The 16,761-nt window shown below is 37.7% G+C and overlaps 2 protein-coding genes across 4 annotated transcripts in view; one reads left to right on the top strand and one right to left on the bottom strand.

Moving 5' to 3' along the window:
• LOC138172491 (serine protease inhibitor Kazal-type 9-like) overlaps window positions 1-16,761 on the top strand; it is an 81,270-nt gene that overhangs the window by 25,325 nt on the left and 39,184 nt on the right. The window lies entirely within an intron of this gene.
• On the bottom strand, window positions 5,515-15,060 carry LOC138172490 (ovomucoid-like). The gene is made up of 4 exons (XM_069102261.1): window positions 14,991-15,060; window positions 13,812-13,849; window positions 7,332-7,447; window positions 5,515-5,816 (listed from the first exon to the last, which is right to left on the bottom strand). Exons 1-4 carry the CDS (start codon window positions 15,058-15,060, stop codon window positions 5,756-5,758), a joined length of 285 nt encoding a protein of 94 aa, XP_068958362.1. The 3' UTR covers window positions 5,515-5,755.

Raw genomic sequence — 16,761 nt, 5'->3', positions numbered from 1 at the left:
CTTTCTTTCTTTCTTTCTTTCTTTCTTTCTTTCTTTCTTTCTTTCTTCCTTTCTTTCCTTTTTGGAGGGGGGAAGGCTAAACAATTGGGGTTAAGTGATCTGCCTAAGGTAAGTAAGTGTTAAGTGTCTGAGGTCGGATTTGAACTCAGGACCTCCTGACTCCAGGGCCAGTGCTCTATTCACTGAGCCACCTAGCCACCCCTACAATTATTTCTAATGGATTTCTTTTTTTATATCTCACTGCTGGACTTTGTTGGTAATATACAGAAATGCTGATGATTTATGTGGGTTTATTTTATATGCTGCAACTTTGTTAAAGTTGATTATTTCAACTGTTTTTTGAGTTGATTCTCTAAGTATACTATTATATCTTCTACAAAGAGTCATAGTTTTTGTTTCCTCACTGTCTATTCTAATTCCTTTTTTTTCTTTTCTCTTATTGTCATGACTCACATTTCTGGTACAATAATGAATAATAATGATGATAAGGGGCATATTGGGAAGACTTTTAGATAATCCCTGTTATAGGTAATGCTTATCATTTTAAGGAAAGCTGCATATGTTCTTAGGCTTTCTAGTGTTTTTAATAGAAATGAGTGTAACATTTTGTAAAAAAAATTCTGTATCTATTGAGATAATCACATGATTTTTGGTTAAATTCATTCATGAAATCTATTTGATTCTGGGGATTTTTCCTTAGGGAGCTCATTTTTTTGTTTGTTTAATTTCTTTTTCTAAGATAAGGTCATCTATAAATTTCATTTCCTCTTCTCTTAATCTAAGTAATTTATATTTTAGTAAATATTCATGTATTTCACTTAGATTGTTAAATTCATTTTGACCTTTTCTTGGTAAATAGTGTAAGATATTGGTCTATGCCAGGTTTCTGCCATACTGCTTTCCAGTTTTCCCAATAATTTTGTCCAAATAAAGAATTCTTATCGCAAAATCTTGTCTTTACACTTGCCAAATACAAGGTTATTATATTTATTTCCTGTTGTCAATTGTTTGTCCACTCTGTTCCATTGAACTACCTTTCTATTTCTTAGACAGTACCAAATAGTTTTGATAATTACTGCTTTATAATATAGTTGCTAAACTTCCTTCCTTTATAATTTTTCATTAGTTACTTTGATATTCTTGACTTTCTGTTGTTCCAAATGAATTTTGTTATTATTTTTTCTAATTCAGGAAAATAATTTTTGGTAATTTAATTGGGATGATGTTAAATATATAAAGTTTAGATAAAAATTCATTTTTATTATATTGGTCCTGCCTAACTATGAACAATTAATACTTTTGTAATTATTTAAATTTTATTTTCTTTGTAAAAAAGTTTTTTATAGTTTTGTTTGTATGGTTCTTGGATTTGTTTTGGCGGGTGTACTCCCAGGTATTTTTATACCTTTCTTGCTGTTGTTTTCAGAAATAGTTCTGGGGGTCTGTAAGTTTTTTTTTCTTCCAAGTATGATCTAAGGAAAGGTGTGGTCTCTGCTCTCCTGGCCTGTGTTCTTGTTTGTGAGTGACCACACTCTTTTCTGACCTGGAACTGTGACCAGGGCCCCCACTCCCCTGTAACTGTAGGTATTCCCACAGTAGGTAGTGCTCCTCTTTGCCCTGGGGCTGTGACCTGGAACTGCATATGGGCAGTGCAACAGGGTCCTGCACCCAGTACCAGCCAAGAATTCCCTGTAATAGTTTTGGATGAGTTGTCTGACTCCCTTATCATCCGTAAGCTGAGAACTCCTGATTCCACCATCACCAAAGCCTGTTGTTAATTTTCTGAGGCTTTGCTTATGCTACAATGTACTCCACTCACATCCCAATGAGGCAGACCTTTCTTGCCAGACTTCTAAGTTGTCTTGTTCTAACATATTGTTTCACTCCTACCTTTTATGATTCTGCCACTCTAGAATTCATTTTGAAGTAATATTTTTAAATTCTTTTGGAGAGGAATTTGGGAGATTTCAGGTGAGTTTCTGCCTTTATTTCACCATATTACTTCCATAATTCCTAAATTATATTTCCTTGATCTGTTTTCCAGATTAGTTGTTTTTCTAATGTGATATTTAATATCTCGTTGCTTTGATTTTGTTTTATTATTTTTGATGTGTCATGAAGTCATTAACTTCTACTTGTCCAATTCTCATTTTTAAGGATTTTTTTTCTGTGAGATTTTGGACCTCTTTTTTCCATTTGACCAATTCTGTCTTTTAAGGTATTATTTTCTTCAGTAATATTTTGTGCCTCTCTTACCATGCTATTAATTCTTTTTTTTTCATATTTTCTTACATTAGTCTCATTTCTTACTTTTTCTTCTACCACCCTTATCACTTTCTTTAACTACTTGAGGAATTCTTGTTGTATTTAGGTTCAATTAACATTTTCTTTGAGGCTTTGTTTTTTAGCTATTTTCACATTGTTATTTTCTTCTGAGTTTATGTCTTGGTCTTCCCTGTCACCATAGTAGCTTTTCATGGTCAATTTTTTTGTTATTACTTGTTCATTTTTTTCTAGCCTATTTTTTACTTTGAGCTTTACATCAGTCAGGGTCTGTTTACCTGGGAGCGAGAAGGCACTGTCCCATGCTTCAGATTCTATGTGTGTGTGTATGCCTGCACGCCTGCATATGTATGTACTGTGGTTTTCAGAAAGAGTTCCGGTTCCTGTAGCTGCAGATACTAGCATTCCTCCTTGCTTTGGTAGTGTGACCAGGGCCCCTGCTCCCTCGGGGCCCACCAGCAATGCTCCTCCCCAGCCTAGAAACATGATTTAGAACTGCTACCCAGAAGTCTTTTGTTGCTGTTGTTTAGTTGTTTGTCATGTCTGACTCTTTGTGACCCCATCTGGGGTTTGCTTTTCAGATACTGGAGTGGTTTGCCATTTCCTTCTCCAAGTTATTTTAGAGATGAAGAAACTGAGGCAAACAGACTTGCCTGGGGTCACATAGATCGTGTCTGACACCAGATTTTAGCTCATCATCTTCCTGACTTCAGGCCCAGCACTCTATCCTTGGTGCCACCTAGTTGCCCTATCATACAAAATAGCTCTTACTTATAATAAAAGTAATGTTAATAATAACAGCAGCTAGCCTTTTGGTAGAATTTTAAGGTTTGCAAATGACACTTTTGCACAAAGTTATCTACATTAGGTAATAGAGCTGTCAATCAGCACCAGCTGTACCCATTGCCAACAAAGGGTCCCCTGAAATCTCTTTCTGACTGGTTGTCTTACCCCCTTGCCTTCTTGGGTTGAGAGATCCCAAAGCTTCTGCCGTTGTTACATACAGCTGCTACATATGTGGGCTCATGACTGGGTTCCACCCTGTTGCCACAGACTTCTCCTCTTAAGTTTTCTTAGGTCAGAAAAATGTCTCACTTCAAATTTATGTTGGCTCTGCTGCTCCAAATTTTGATTGGAGGCATTATTTTAAAGTTTGTTGGAGGGAATTATTGAGAGAGTTCAGCTGAGTGGCTATCCCTAATCCTCTATTTATCTCAGCCCTGTGTATAAGCCCTATTGATTAAGTGCTGACTGAATGCCAGTGCTTTTAGGATGACATCCATGTGCCCTCCAGATTTTGTAAATAGTAACTAAATGTGTATGTGTAAATATGCTACTAGTTTGGTAACAGCTACTAATGATGTGGGTGCGTGCTCCCTAGATTCAGTAAATAACTCCTCAATACTTGCTATTGATGTTAATTTTAATTGATAGTTTCTTTTTGTCATAAGCTTAGGCAATCTATCACCAATCAGAACTTCTATAGAATTTGTAAATGCCTTGACAAGAACCCCCAAAACCCACCATCAATCTTAGCTACTGGCCTGATCCAGGGTAATGACAAGGACAGACACCGTTTCCTTCACTTTAATATTCAAGCATTCTATATTCATGTGAGCATAGTGCTAACTGATGAAGGCCTATCAGAGCTAAGAAGGGAATACAACTGGGCAGACAGGGAATGTTATGGTGAGTGTTTATATGAGACACTTACCCTGCCAGGGGAACCTGTAGCCTCAAGGCCAAATCTGGCCTTCTAGGTCCTTGTTTTGACTGAGTCCAAGTTGTACAGAACAAAGCCTTTTATTAAATGATTTTGTTCTGTGAAGTTTGGATTCAGTAAAAGGACTACACTTGAGGACCTAGAGAAATACATGTTGCCTTGAGGCCTAAGTTTCCCCACTCTTGCTGCCTAGACTTTTAGGAATTAAGAACTGTTTCTAGAAAGGTTGTTGCTGTGTTGTTAATAGCCAGTACAATTTGATTGCATGCATTGATTACTGTGAAGTTATTAGCATACCTTTTGCCCTGATAAGCCTATGTAATGATAAACCAACTTTATACATGCATAGTGCATTCCGCTATGTTTATCTTGGAAAAGAGCAGAGCTAAGAGAAAAAAAGATTATTGTGTTCAAGTACATGAGAGGCTATGATGCTAATGAGGGAAATGTCTTTTCTCTGCTGATGCCCAATGGTCAGAATTAGGAGCAATCACTGATGTAAAGAAAAAAAACTTACTAACAATTCAACATGCCCCAAAGTGAATGGGCTACCTTAGAGGCAGTATTCTTCCCGTGTCTCATTTCTGTAGGTCTTCAAAACGAAGGCTAGAATGACCTGGCCATGGATATTGGAGAAGGAATTCCTGTCTAGGTATGGATTGGACTAGAGGAGGTCTTTTCTACATCTAACATTCCCATCATAGAGAAAGAGAATGTGGGTATCTCTTGAACTCCTTTCTAATCATCAATCATTATCAAAGAACACCAGAGCTAGAAGAGTTCTAAGAGATTACATAGTTTAATATCTTACAGATAATGAAATAGACTTAGAGGGGTGAGTTACTAACTAGAGTAACTAGAGTTACACAATGAGGGAGTGAAAGAGCCAAGTCTTCATCCCAGCTCTATTGTGTCTAAGATCTTGGCTCTTTTTTCTATACCAAACTAGTACATACAATCTACTCAGGATTTAGCAGAGGATTATACAATGGGATCCTGAGGTATAATGTGATAGGAAATAAGATAATATCTACACATATAAAAACTGGAGAACTGAGGAGATTATGTGAATACTTCAGGTCCTAAAATCCACTTTCATTAGAGACATCTGTATGAATGAGAATCTAATCTTTCAGGATGGATATTTTATTAACAAGATGATGAAACCATATTTTGCTGCTGGGAGGTTTCATGACACTAAACCAAAGACTTTTAGAGAAGAAAAATGCTTGAGAACATGTAACATAGAATTTCATAACTGGAACACCAGTATTTTACTGAAGAGGAAATTGAGGCGTGAAGAGAGGAAATGACTTAGCTTAGTTCATACTGTGATTTAATTGTAGAACCCAAATTAGATCCTAACCATTTTGGCTCATATGATAACTTCTTTCTTTCTAGTACTGCTATTCTCCCCCAAATCTCTGGAAAATCACACATGTTCTATTATCATTTTTGTACAAGTTTATCTTCATGTGCCAATTTGACCTCCTACCAAGTCATGTGTTAGTGCAGAAATAGCAGTTTAATTGAGTATATCTGGGTAGGAGATGGAGTGAACATAGACTTGATGTCTTATGCTTTCAAAAAGAGGGACATTTGGAAGAAGATTTCTTCTGAATAAAACAAAGTAATTTGCTCAGCATACAATGACTGATGAACAGGCAAGACCAGTTGAGAAAGAGGTATTTGTCTGCAGTCAGTTCATGGAATGGAATGGTCCAAAGAGTCATTTCAAAACTATGTCTCTTAATCCCTTTCAGAGCAGTGACCAAATTTCTTAAGACGCACTCGACCTTGATATGTATTCCTGAAGAAAGAAAAAAAAATTCCATGTAGATGCAAAACTTCAGCACTGTCCTATGGGAGCCAAGGGGAAACTTCTCAGACAGCCTTATCCATATAGGAAGATTGAACAATGATTTTGGACATTAAAGCCATTGTAAGAAGAAACTTCACTTGGTCAAATATGGTCATCATGTCCCTATATGTTCCCAGGGAGCCTAGAAATGTTTGTAAATTACAGGAAGATTGAGCATAACCAATTAGTGTGAGGGTCATATTATCTTGGTTTGCCCAATTTCCATTGAATACCAGGACCTACAATTAAGGCAGCCAGCAGTGTCTTTGGAGGCAACTGTGAACCATTTGATTCCTGGCCTTTTACCTGAAGGATACTTCAATTATGGCCCCACTAAGTACACCCCTATTGAAGGATCAGGAAGGCTGAGTCTCTACATTTGAAATGTTCTTGAGGAGATAATAGTTTGGAATATACATGTGAGTTCAAGAGGGAGAATTGTGGTTCTTTGTGTTTTATGAATAAATGCTATGACATTGCCTGGGAATTAAGTGGGGGTATCTTTTCTACATAAACAGTCATAGGTGTACAATTAGGTGGTACAGTGGATAGTGTACTGGTCCTGGAGTCAGGAGGACCTGAGTTCAAAACTGTTCTCAGACAATTAACACTTACTATCTGGGTAAGCCTGGGCAAGTCACTTAACCTCAATTTCCTTGCCAAGAGAAAAAAGAAGACAGTGATGGAAGTAGAAAATTTTGAGCTTAGATGGACTGAGAAATTATCTGCTCCATATACTATATCCAGAAGAAATTAAGTAATTTGTCTAGGGTGGCAGAGCTGGGATTTGAATACCACTTTTAAATGTCAAACATAGAATTTTATACATGATCCTAAGAAGTAATTGGGAACCACTAGATTTTATTGAGTAGCGTCATGACTTAGACTTGTATTTAAGAAAATCACTTCACAGACTAATGGGTAAATTGAAGAGGTGACATAAGCTTGCATAGACCATGGAATCAGATATGCTGGCAGATCCTGAGGGAACATTCTTTGCGATACATCTCTCTCGTGATCTATCCATGCCTGTGTTTGGGGAATTAGTTGAGGCATGAAGATCAAGAGTGTACAGCTGAATTGGCTAACTAGGAGAATATACTTACACCATATACCTTGTAGGGCTGTTAAGGGAACAGCTTTCCAAGAGACACCTGGCAAACCATAAAGAGCTATAGAGGGAGCTGCAGTTATAATTGGCAAGACCACCCTAGGCAGTTAATAAGACAACCCCAAATACTAGACTGGATTCAGTAGCGAAGAGTTCTGTGCACAGAAAGAGTCTAGACCCTCTAGTTATTTCAGAGGAAGCTTAATTATAATGGTAACTGCCATTACAATAGTATTTTAAGGTTTCCAAATGAATTTTGCGATGGGGCAGCAAATGCCTCTGGGTGATTCTAGGTTCCTGCTAATCACTTGGCAGGACAGAAGGAGAACCATCTTGAATTTTTTTGCACTTACCAAAATGTCCAGCAAAAAAAGCAGAGATTTATATAGGTCACATCATCTTTACCACAAACTGGATTATATTCCCTAGAGCAAATTCCATAGTTGGGTGGGTACTTCTGACAAAGATACTGCAAGAATAACAAAAACATGGTAACATGGAACTCAAAACCAGTGTCTGCTGAGTATCCTGTGCCTGGGAGACCAACTTATAGCAGGATCTGATTTGTGCCAGGGCTATGAGGGGAATCAGTCTAAAGTTATATTCTGTATATAAGATTGTGCTTCTAAGCCAAAATGTCTCCCTTAATGGGAAGAATTGCAATTCCTTCCCCATCTCCATTCTCCCCACCTACCAAACATGAATTAGTTATTATGTCTCAGACCCTAAGGTTGCTTCTAATAGAGAAGTTACTGTTTCTGGCCTTCACATTCTACCCATCAATCAAGGACTAGTTCTATGAAGCCTCCTTAGAAAACATTCCAGCCATTCAGACCCTACTGATCTTCCTTGATTCTGAACATCTACAATTCTTTGTTACAGTCACCAATAGTGTTAATAACAACAACTGGCAAATGACAGGAAGGAGATGATAGGTGGAGAGCAATAGCTCTGCCAAGAGCAAGACCTATATTTTTTTCACTTAACTTTAGTTGGTGTGGCTCATTTTTAGAACTGTCCAGACATTATTATCCTACCCCTACCCTACCCCTAGCCTCAAAAAAGGCAACCTGCATAGTAAATAGAGCACTGGACTTAAGAGTCAGGAAGATCTGGGTTTGAATCCTATCTGAGACACTTAGGAACTATATCATCCCTAAATTCTGAGTTTCCTAATCTATAAAATGAAAGTATTAGGCTTGGTGACTTTTATTTTTTGCTTTTTGTAGGGCAATTGGGGTTAAGTGACTTGCCCAAGGTCACATGGCTAGTAAGTGTTAAGTTTCTGAGGCTGGATTTGAACTCAGGTCTTCCTGACTCCAGGGCTGGTGCTCTATTTACCATGCCACCTAGCTGCCCTAGGCTTGGTGACTTTTAAGGTCCCTTCCAGCCTTAAATCAATGATCTGATGAGTGCCAGGCTGAGTTTCAGAAATTCCTGAGCTCAAGTTCCATCTGTAGCATTTACTATTTATGTAACTCTGGGCAAGTCACAACTTTAATGTGCCTTGGGAAATGTCCTAAGATTTATATATTAAGTCAGAAGTGAGTTGAGGATCATATTGGTGAAAGAAAATTCAACATCAGGAATTTTACATTCCTGTACAAAGAAAATAAAGCTGCTGACAAGAAAAAAATTCTTGGAATCAAAACCCAGGCAAGGCTTGATAGACATCAGAAAATGAATGGAAGCAGGTTGGGGTGGGTGAATATCCCTGCACAAGAATGCCAGTAATCAAGGACTTATCAGGATAACCTGGTGACCCCTGACTCAAAAGTGCAACCAGATCATTGCTAGGATGCCAGAGGAGTCTATTCAACAAAGGTGATATTGGGTATGTGCAGGATGATGCCAGTGTATGGCAATGCTTATAAAGTAAAGGTGATAACCAATGCAGGAAATCTGGGGCCCTTAATTTCAATGGTATTTTAAAAAGCTTTATTAATTAAATTAATGAATGATTAATTAATTTTTTTGACATTCACTTCCACAAGATTTTGAGTTCCAAATTCTCTCCCCATCTCTCCCCTCCCCCACCCCAAGACTACTTGCATTCTGATTACCCCTTCCCCCAATCTGCCCTGCCTTCTGTCCCTTCTCCTTCCTCCTGCCCCCACCCACTTCTCTTTTCCCTTTGCCTTCGATTTTCCTATAGGGCAAGATAGATTTCTATACTCTACTGTCTGTATATCTTATTTCTTGGTCACATGTAAAAATAATTTTTAACATTCATTTTCAAAACTTTGAGTTCCAAATTCTCTCTTCTTCTCCTACCCACCCACCCTCATTGAAAAGGCAGGTAATTTGATGTAGGTTACACATGTGTAGTCATGCAAAACACTTCTGTAATAGTCATGTTGTAAAAGACTAACTATATTTCCCTCCATCCTATGCCCTGTCCCATTTATTCTATTCCTTTGATCCTGTTCCTCCTCAAAAGTGTTTTCTTCTGATTACCCTTCCCCCAATCTTTCCTCTCTCCTATCATCCCACCCTCTCTTATCCCCTTCCCCTCTACTTTCTTGTAGGATAAGATAATTTCCATATCCAATTGAATATATATATATGTATATATATATATATGTATATATATATATATAATTTCCTCGTTCAGCCAAATTCAGTGAGAGTAAGCTTCACTCGTTCCCTCTCACCTGTCCCTTCTTCCCCTCCACTGCAAAAACTTTTGCTTGCCTCTTTTATGTGAGATAATTTATGCCATTCTACCTCTCCCTTCCTCCCTCTTCCAGTATATTCCTCTCTCACCCCTTAATTTTATTTTTAAATATCATCCCTTCCTATTCAACTCACTCTGTACCCTCTGTCTATATGTATGTATACACACACACACACACATATATATATATATATAGATATAGATATCTATGTCTGTCTGTATATATGTATGTGTATATATATATATATATCTGTTTCTATATATGTATATGTGTATGTGTGTGTGAATGTGTATGTGTGTATATACGCATGTGTATTCCCTCCAAATACCCAAATACTGAGAAAGGTCTCATGAGTTACAAATATCACTTTTCCGTGTACTAACGTAAGAATTCAACTTTAATCAGTCCCTTATGATTTCTCTTTCCTGTTTACCTTGTTATGCTTCTCTTGATTTTTGTGTTTGAAAGTCAAATTTTATACTCAGCTTTATTTTTTATCAAGAATGCTTGAGAGTCCTCTATTTCATTGAATATCCATTTTTTTCCTCTGAAGGATTTTACTCAGTTTTGCTGGGTAGGTGATTCTTGGTTGTAATCCTAGCTCCTTTTTAAACTCCAGATTATGCTATTCCAAGTTCTTAGATCCCTTAATATAGAAGCTGCTAAATCTTGTGTTGCCTTGACTGTATTTCCAGAATACTTGAATTGTTTCTTTCTGGCTATTTCCAATATTTTCTCCTTGACCTGGGAACTCTAGAATTTGGTTACACTATTCCTAGGGCTTTTCCTTTTGGGATCTCTTTCAGGAGGTGATTGGTGGATTCTTTCAATTTCTCTTTCATCCTCTGGTTCTAGAATATCAGGGCTGTTTTCATTGATAATTTCTTGAAAGATAACATCTATGCTCTTTTTTTGATCATGGCTTTCAAGTAGCCCAATGATTTTTAAATTCTCTCTCCTGGATCTATTTTCCAAGTTAGTTGTTTTTCCAATGAGATGTTTAACATTGTCTTCTATTTTTTTTTATTCTTTTGGTTTTGTTTTATAATTTCTTGATTTCGCATAAAGTCATTAGCTTCCATTTGCTCCAATCTAATTTTGAAGGAATAATTTTCTTCAATGAGCTTTTGAAACTCCTTTTCCATGTGGCCAGTTCTGCTTTTTAAGACATTCCTCTCCTCATTTGCTTTTTGTACCTCTTTTGTCATTTGAGTTAGTCTATTTTTAAGGTGTTATTTTCTTCATCATTTTTTGGGTTACCTTTAGCAAGCTGTTGAGATATTTTTCATGATTTTCTTGCATCATTCTTATTTCTCTTCCCAATTTTTCCTTTACTTCTCTTACTTGATTTTCAAAATATTTTTTGAGCTTGTTCATGGCCTGCAACAAATTCATATTTTTCTTGAAGGCTTTTGGATGTAGAAACTTTGACTTTGCTGTCTTCTTCTACTTGTATGTTTTAATCTTCTTTGTCACTGAAGTAAGATTCTATATTCTGATTTTCTCCCCACTGTTTGTTCATTTTTTCCAGCCAATTACCTGACTTTTTGTTAGTGTAGGACTCTGCTTCTGGTGTGGAGGGTGTACTGTCCCGGTGTCCAGGGGTTTTGTATGACTGTTTTCAGAGATACTTCTAGGGACCTGTGAATTTTCAGTTAGTCCAAGGTGGTATGATCAAAGGAGAGGTATTTACTCCTCACTTGGTCTGTCCTCTGGTCTGTGAGTGACCACAACCACTCTTTTCTATATTAGAACTGTGAGGAGGATTCTCTCTCCATGCCACCACAGACTCTGCCATGCCAGCGTTCTTTCTTGCTCTAGGTTTGCCACCTAGGACTGCAACTCTGATCCAAGTGTGGGCAAAGCAAGAGGATCGTGCCTCAGTGCCAATGGAGAGATTCCTGTAATCTCTTTCTTATTAACCATTGGACACCCCAATCATCTGTGGACCGAGAGCTCCAGAAGCAGCTGCTGCCACTGTTGCCACAGCCCAGGGGCTGTAACTGGACTGAACTCTCTTGCCCAGGTCCAACAGACCTTTCCTACAGATTTTCTAAGTTGTCCTTGGCATCTGTGGGTTGAGAAGTCTGGAAATTGCCACCATTGCCAGTGATTCAATCCCCAAGGCCTGCTCCAGGTTCACCAGGGTCTGCTGTGTGCTGGCATGACCAACATTGGTCTGCACTCCTCTCCTAGCTTGGTGCAACAGACCTTTCCTGTCAACCCTCCAGGGTGTCCTCGGTTGGAAATCTGTTTCACTCTGTCATTTTGTGGGCTCTGCTGATCCAGAATTTGTCTAGAGTAATTTTCTACAGGTATTTGGAGGGGTTTGGGGGAGAACTCAAGAAAGTTTCTGCTTTTATTCCATCATCTTGGCTCTGCCCCCTTCAATGGTATTTACGGAGGGAGATAAATGAATGATGAGTAGAATATTCTTTTGTAAATACGAAGTCCTGCATTTTTGAGAAGTGAGAATTTTAACTATTCTCTACATTGTAAACTTGTTTTCTGTAGCTCCAAACTGGGAGCAATTTAGATTAATAAAACATTGAAACAAATCCAAGTCTACTTTATGTGCCTTTTCACTCATTTTTATTGTAATCATTGACTTTTTTGTTTTGTCACTTTAATTTCCGAATATATTTCTCCCCTCTGACTTTCCCAGAAAGCTATGCATTTAATCACAGCAATTTAGTCTTTATCTGATTCCACCTAATCTCAATCTCCACTTCAGGAATTGTTAAATAAATTATATCTATCACCTTGGGCAATTCATTCCCATTTTCTGGGGCCTTAGTTTCTTCTATAAAACTCAGACCTCTCACTCTAAACTCTCACTTGATACTTTGAGTAGTGTGTGTGTGTGTGTGTGTGTGTGTGTGTGTGTATATGTGTGTGTGTACAGGTAATAATAATTTCTCCAGAAAAAAAGTATATATGACTCACTTTTAAGTTTAATCTTTACTATTGACATTTTATTTGTCACTTTCTTAAATCTTGACAATGAAGCAAAAATAAAAACAAAAACTAACAAACAAAAAAAAACCCCAAATCCTAACCTATAGCTTTTGGAATTTTTGAGGTATTAATGATCATACTGAAAAATTAACAATTGACTCTCAGGAGTGGTCCCCTCATATACCTGCTTCAAATCATCTTCCAGTCACCTCTCCTAAAGATGTATTTGCTCTGAGGGTTACTACCCCTCTCCCTTCCCTCTATGCTCTAGTAGATGTCAGGATGCCAAATGTGAGGAAGCAAATAAATACTAATGTGCTAGACAAGAAACCGCCAAATTACCCTGTGGGGTGGGGGTGGGAGGAGGGAGTGATAATCATCTCTCCATCATCAACCTCGTGATGTCTTTGGGATCTTTGACCTTCCCCCCCCCCCGGGTGGTACCTACCCTGCCCTTCCATATAACATACGATTTAGGGTACTTTTGGTGTCCCTTGCCAATGGCATGGAATGTAGTGCTTTTCTAAGGTGCAAAAACTTACTTATGCATCTTTCTATATTCTTCATTTAAGTTTAAATTCTACTTTTCATTATATTTTAGCAGAGAGAAACATACATGCATATACCTTGTGTATGTATGTATATAGTTTGTGGTCACTGAATGTATGTAATATATACTCATGTAACATGTGCATATAAATATATATCCTTCAATAAATTCTAAATTCTACTCAAATCTTTATATGCACCTGTATATATACATACATGTACATATATTTAAATATATAAACATACATGCACCTATCCACGTATATGCATTATATTTATTGATGGGTGTAAGGGAGCTCCCAGTGAGTAACTTCCTCATAAAACGATGATTGATGATTTTTTTCCCAGTAACACGTTTGAGAGAGTTACTTGGGAACCTGAGATCTGAAAAGACTTGCCAACAGGGTCCCACAGTCACTATGAGTCAGATGTGGGACTTGATCCCTGTTTTCTTGACTCCAATACTAGTTCTCTATCCACTGAGTCACATAGCCTCTTTCCTATGCTTAGATCCAGAGCTTTTTTTTTCTTCTAACATCTCAGTATTAGTTCTTTCTGTTTCCTACCCTCACCATGAGGATATAAGCTCTGGATTATAAATGAAATGAGATGTGAAGCCTGATTTACATTATAGAAAGATAACCTTACCTTTTCAAAAGACTGTTCTTTAAATTTGCTGAAAGCCCCTATAACCAAGATATAGAAAAACAAAGTTAATAGATTAATTCATCATTTCAATTCAACAGACATTTATTAAGCACCTATGATATGAAAAAAGATAAAATCAAAATGTTTTCTAGATTGAAAGAGGTTATATTCTTTTGGGAGAATCTACCATGTACAAAGATAAGAACATAAGAAATAATTTCAGAAGGGAGAGAACACTAAGAACTAAGGCCTTCAGAAGAAAGTTTCACATGAAAAGAAAAGGCTTCACAAAATTTAGATTCATCTAAGATGCTCTTTGAAGGCACAATTCTGTGCAGTAAAAGGGAGAAAGAAGTGTATTCCAAGTATAGGGGACACTCTGAGAAAGCATTGAAGCAAGAGAGATAGCATGTTGAGTTTAGCTCACAAATGGACTTCATGTATATAAGGTCTGCTTGAGACTACAATGATACACATTCCCTATGGAATTTGTCATAGAGAATACTCTAGAACTGTGGACAAGAGAACTTCATATTTTCAGTGATCTAAAGGGGAGCAATATTAAATGTCTGGAAAGGTAGGCTGTAGAAAGACAATATAGGTATTTACACGCATGGCTGAAGACTTCATATTTAGTCCTAGAAGCAATAGGGAGTCACCTAATTTTTTTGGATTGGAAAGGGAGATCTGGTCAGCACAAGGATACACCCAAGACTAAATAAAAGAATGCCCTTTCATTGTTCATGATCCTTGTAGGAATTGGAGGAATATTTCTCCTAGACGGGAAGAATAAAACCTAGCAGGGACTAAGAAGGATGGATTCAAAGCAGGTGCTCAAAGAACACAGCAATTTCCATCTAGTGTGCAGAGGAAACTTAAAGATTCTTGGTTATGAACAAATCCCCTCTTTCACTGCCTCATCCCACATCATTGTGAACAAAGGGCACTTTCCTTCTACAAAATTCATGGCTGCTAATCCATACAGTACTTTAGTAAGGTAATTTATTGTTTTATAATAAATTCAGGGCACCATATTTAAAAAAAATTTCTGTTTTGAAATCCAAGATTAGAGCCCCCAAAGGGAACAGAAAGTATATGTTCTAGGAAACTTGAGTTCCTTTCTATGGTTTCTGGTGGAGGAAAAGCAGTATTCCAACCAAGATTCAGAGCATTGTTCACCTGGGAATCCACAAAGAACCAAGATGAAGAATCCCAAGAGAGTCTTAGTTGTTGGTGATAAAAATGCCATTTAATCTCTTCAGATCGCCCTTGATTCTCTGTAAGAAAAACAAAATAAACTCACACGTAGAAAACTTCCTATTGGTCATTTTTTAGATAGATTCAGACTCTTCAATGAAGAAACAAACCTAGTATATTAGTTTCTCCTTCTACTTAGCTTCATCCTCTTGACCACCAAAATTGGTTGTTTGTTGCCTAATGCCTTAACATCTGCCACCATCTGTGAGATTCCCCCTCACCCACCTTTCTCAGGAAAGAATGGGTCTGTGCTTATGAGGTAAGTGTCTGCATCTCCCTAAGAGCCCAAACCAAGAGGGGCCATTGGGCCTAGAACTTGATGCAAGATACCTTTGGAACTGACCTAAACCCATTCATCCCAAGTGCAGCAGGAAGCAGCATAATTTGCAGGTGGGTGCCCATTTCCTCCAGAGATGAAACCTTACCTTTCACGGTTCAGGCACAAGGATCTTAGTTCACTCCTGGAGGAAACATGGTTCAGACTAGGAAGTAGTCTGTAGCTCTAAGCTTTCATTCAAAGATAACTTGACTTCATGGGGCCAATAGATTTAGATCTGGAAAGGACCTTATAGATCCTCTGACAAAACCCTCTCATATTAAAGATAAGCAAATTGAAGTCTTGATTGATGATATGACTTGCTGAAGTTCACATAAAAACATAGATGGAATTCAGACCCAAGTCTTCTGACTTCAAATCCAGGTCTCTTTCTAGTGTCTTGTCCTAAGACTCATTCATTTTAGAGGTCCCACCCTGCTGCAGAGACATCCTAAATAGACATTCTTCACTAATGTATATGTTATTTACTTACGTGCTGGGAAGTTGGCAGGTTGGTGATTCAGCTGTTTACTTTACACCATTGAAGAATTTCAGAATCCCCCTGATCATCCTATTTTTCTCATCCCTTTTCAAAAGTGGGTGCTACCAACTACCCTCCCTGCCCCAGCCTGCCCTCCCTTCCACCATCTCCCCTCTGATCCCCTTCCCCCCTACTCTCCTGTAGGGTGAGATACCCTATTTAGTGTGTATTTCATTCCCTCCCCAAGCCAAATTCAATGGGAATAAGGTTGACTCGCTCCCTTTTGCCTTCCTATTCTTCCCCTCCATTGTCATCATTTTCCCTTGCCTCTTCTAAATGAGACAGTTTACCCCATTTTGTCTCTCCCCATCTTCTCTCATTATATTCCTTTCTCACCTCTTAATTTCACCTTTTAAGTATCATCCCTTCCTATTCAATTGGTCCTGTAACCTCTATGTATAACTGTAAACATATATATGCATATTCACATGTGTATTCATATGCCCACATACCCTCATATATAGACATATATGTATATATATATATATATACATATATATATATATTTCTATTCCCTTCAACTGTTTTCATACTGAGAAAAGTTTCATCAGTTACAATTATTGTTTTTCCATGTAGGAATGTTAATTGTTCAACTTTGATCAGTTCCTTATGATTTCTTTTCCCTGTTTACCTTCTCATGCTTCTTTGCTTCTTATATCTGAATGTCAATTTTTCTATTCAAGTCTGGTTTTGTCATCAAGAATGCTTGAAAGTCCTCTATTCCACTGAATGACCATATTTTCCCCTGAAACATGATACTCAGTTTTGCTGGGTAGGTGATCCTTGATTTTAATCCCAGCTCCTTTGCCCTCCAGAATATCACACAAGCCCTTTGA

Source organism: Petaurus breviceps, unplaced genomic scaffold, assembly GCF_028583685.1.
Source record: "Petaurus breviceps papuanus isolate PSGF00001 unplaced genomic scaffold, PetGlider_PUasm1.0 551, whole genome shotgun sequence".
NCBI lineage: Eukaryota > Metazoa > Chordata > Mammalia > Diprotodontia > Petauridae > Petaurus > Petaurus breviceps.
Note: the sequence above shows the minus strand (reverse complement) of the source record. Positions and strands in the feature narration are given on the sequence as shown.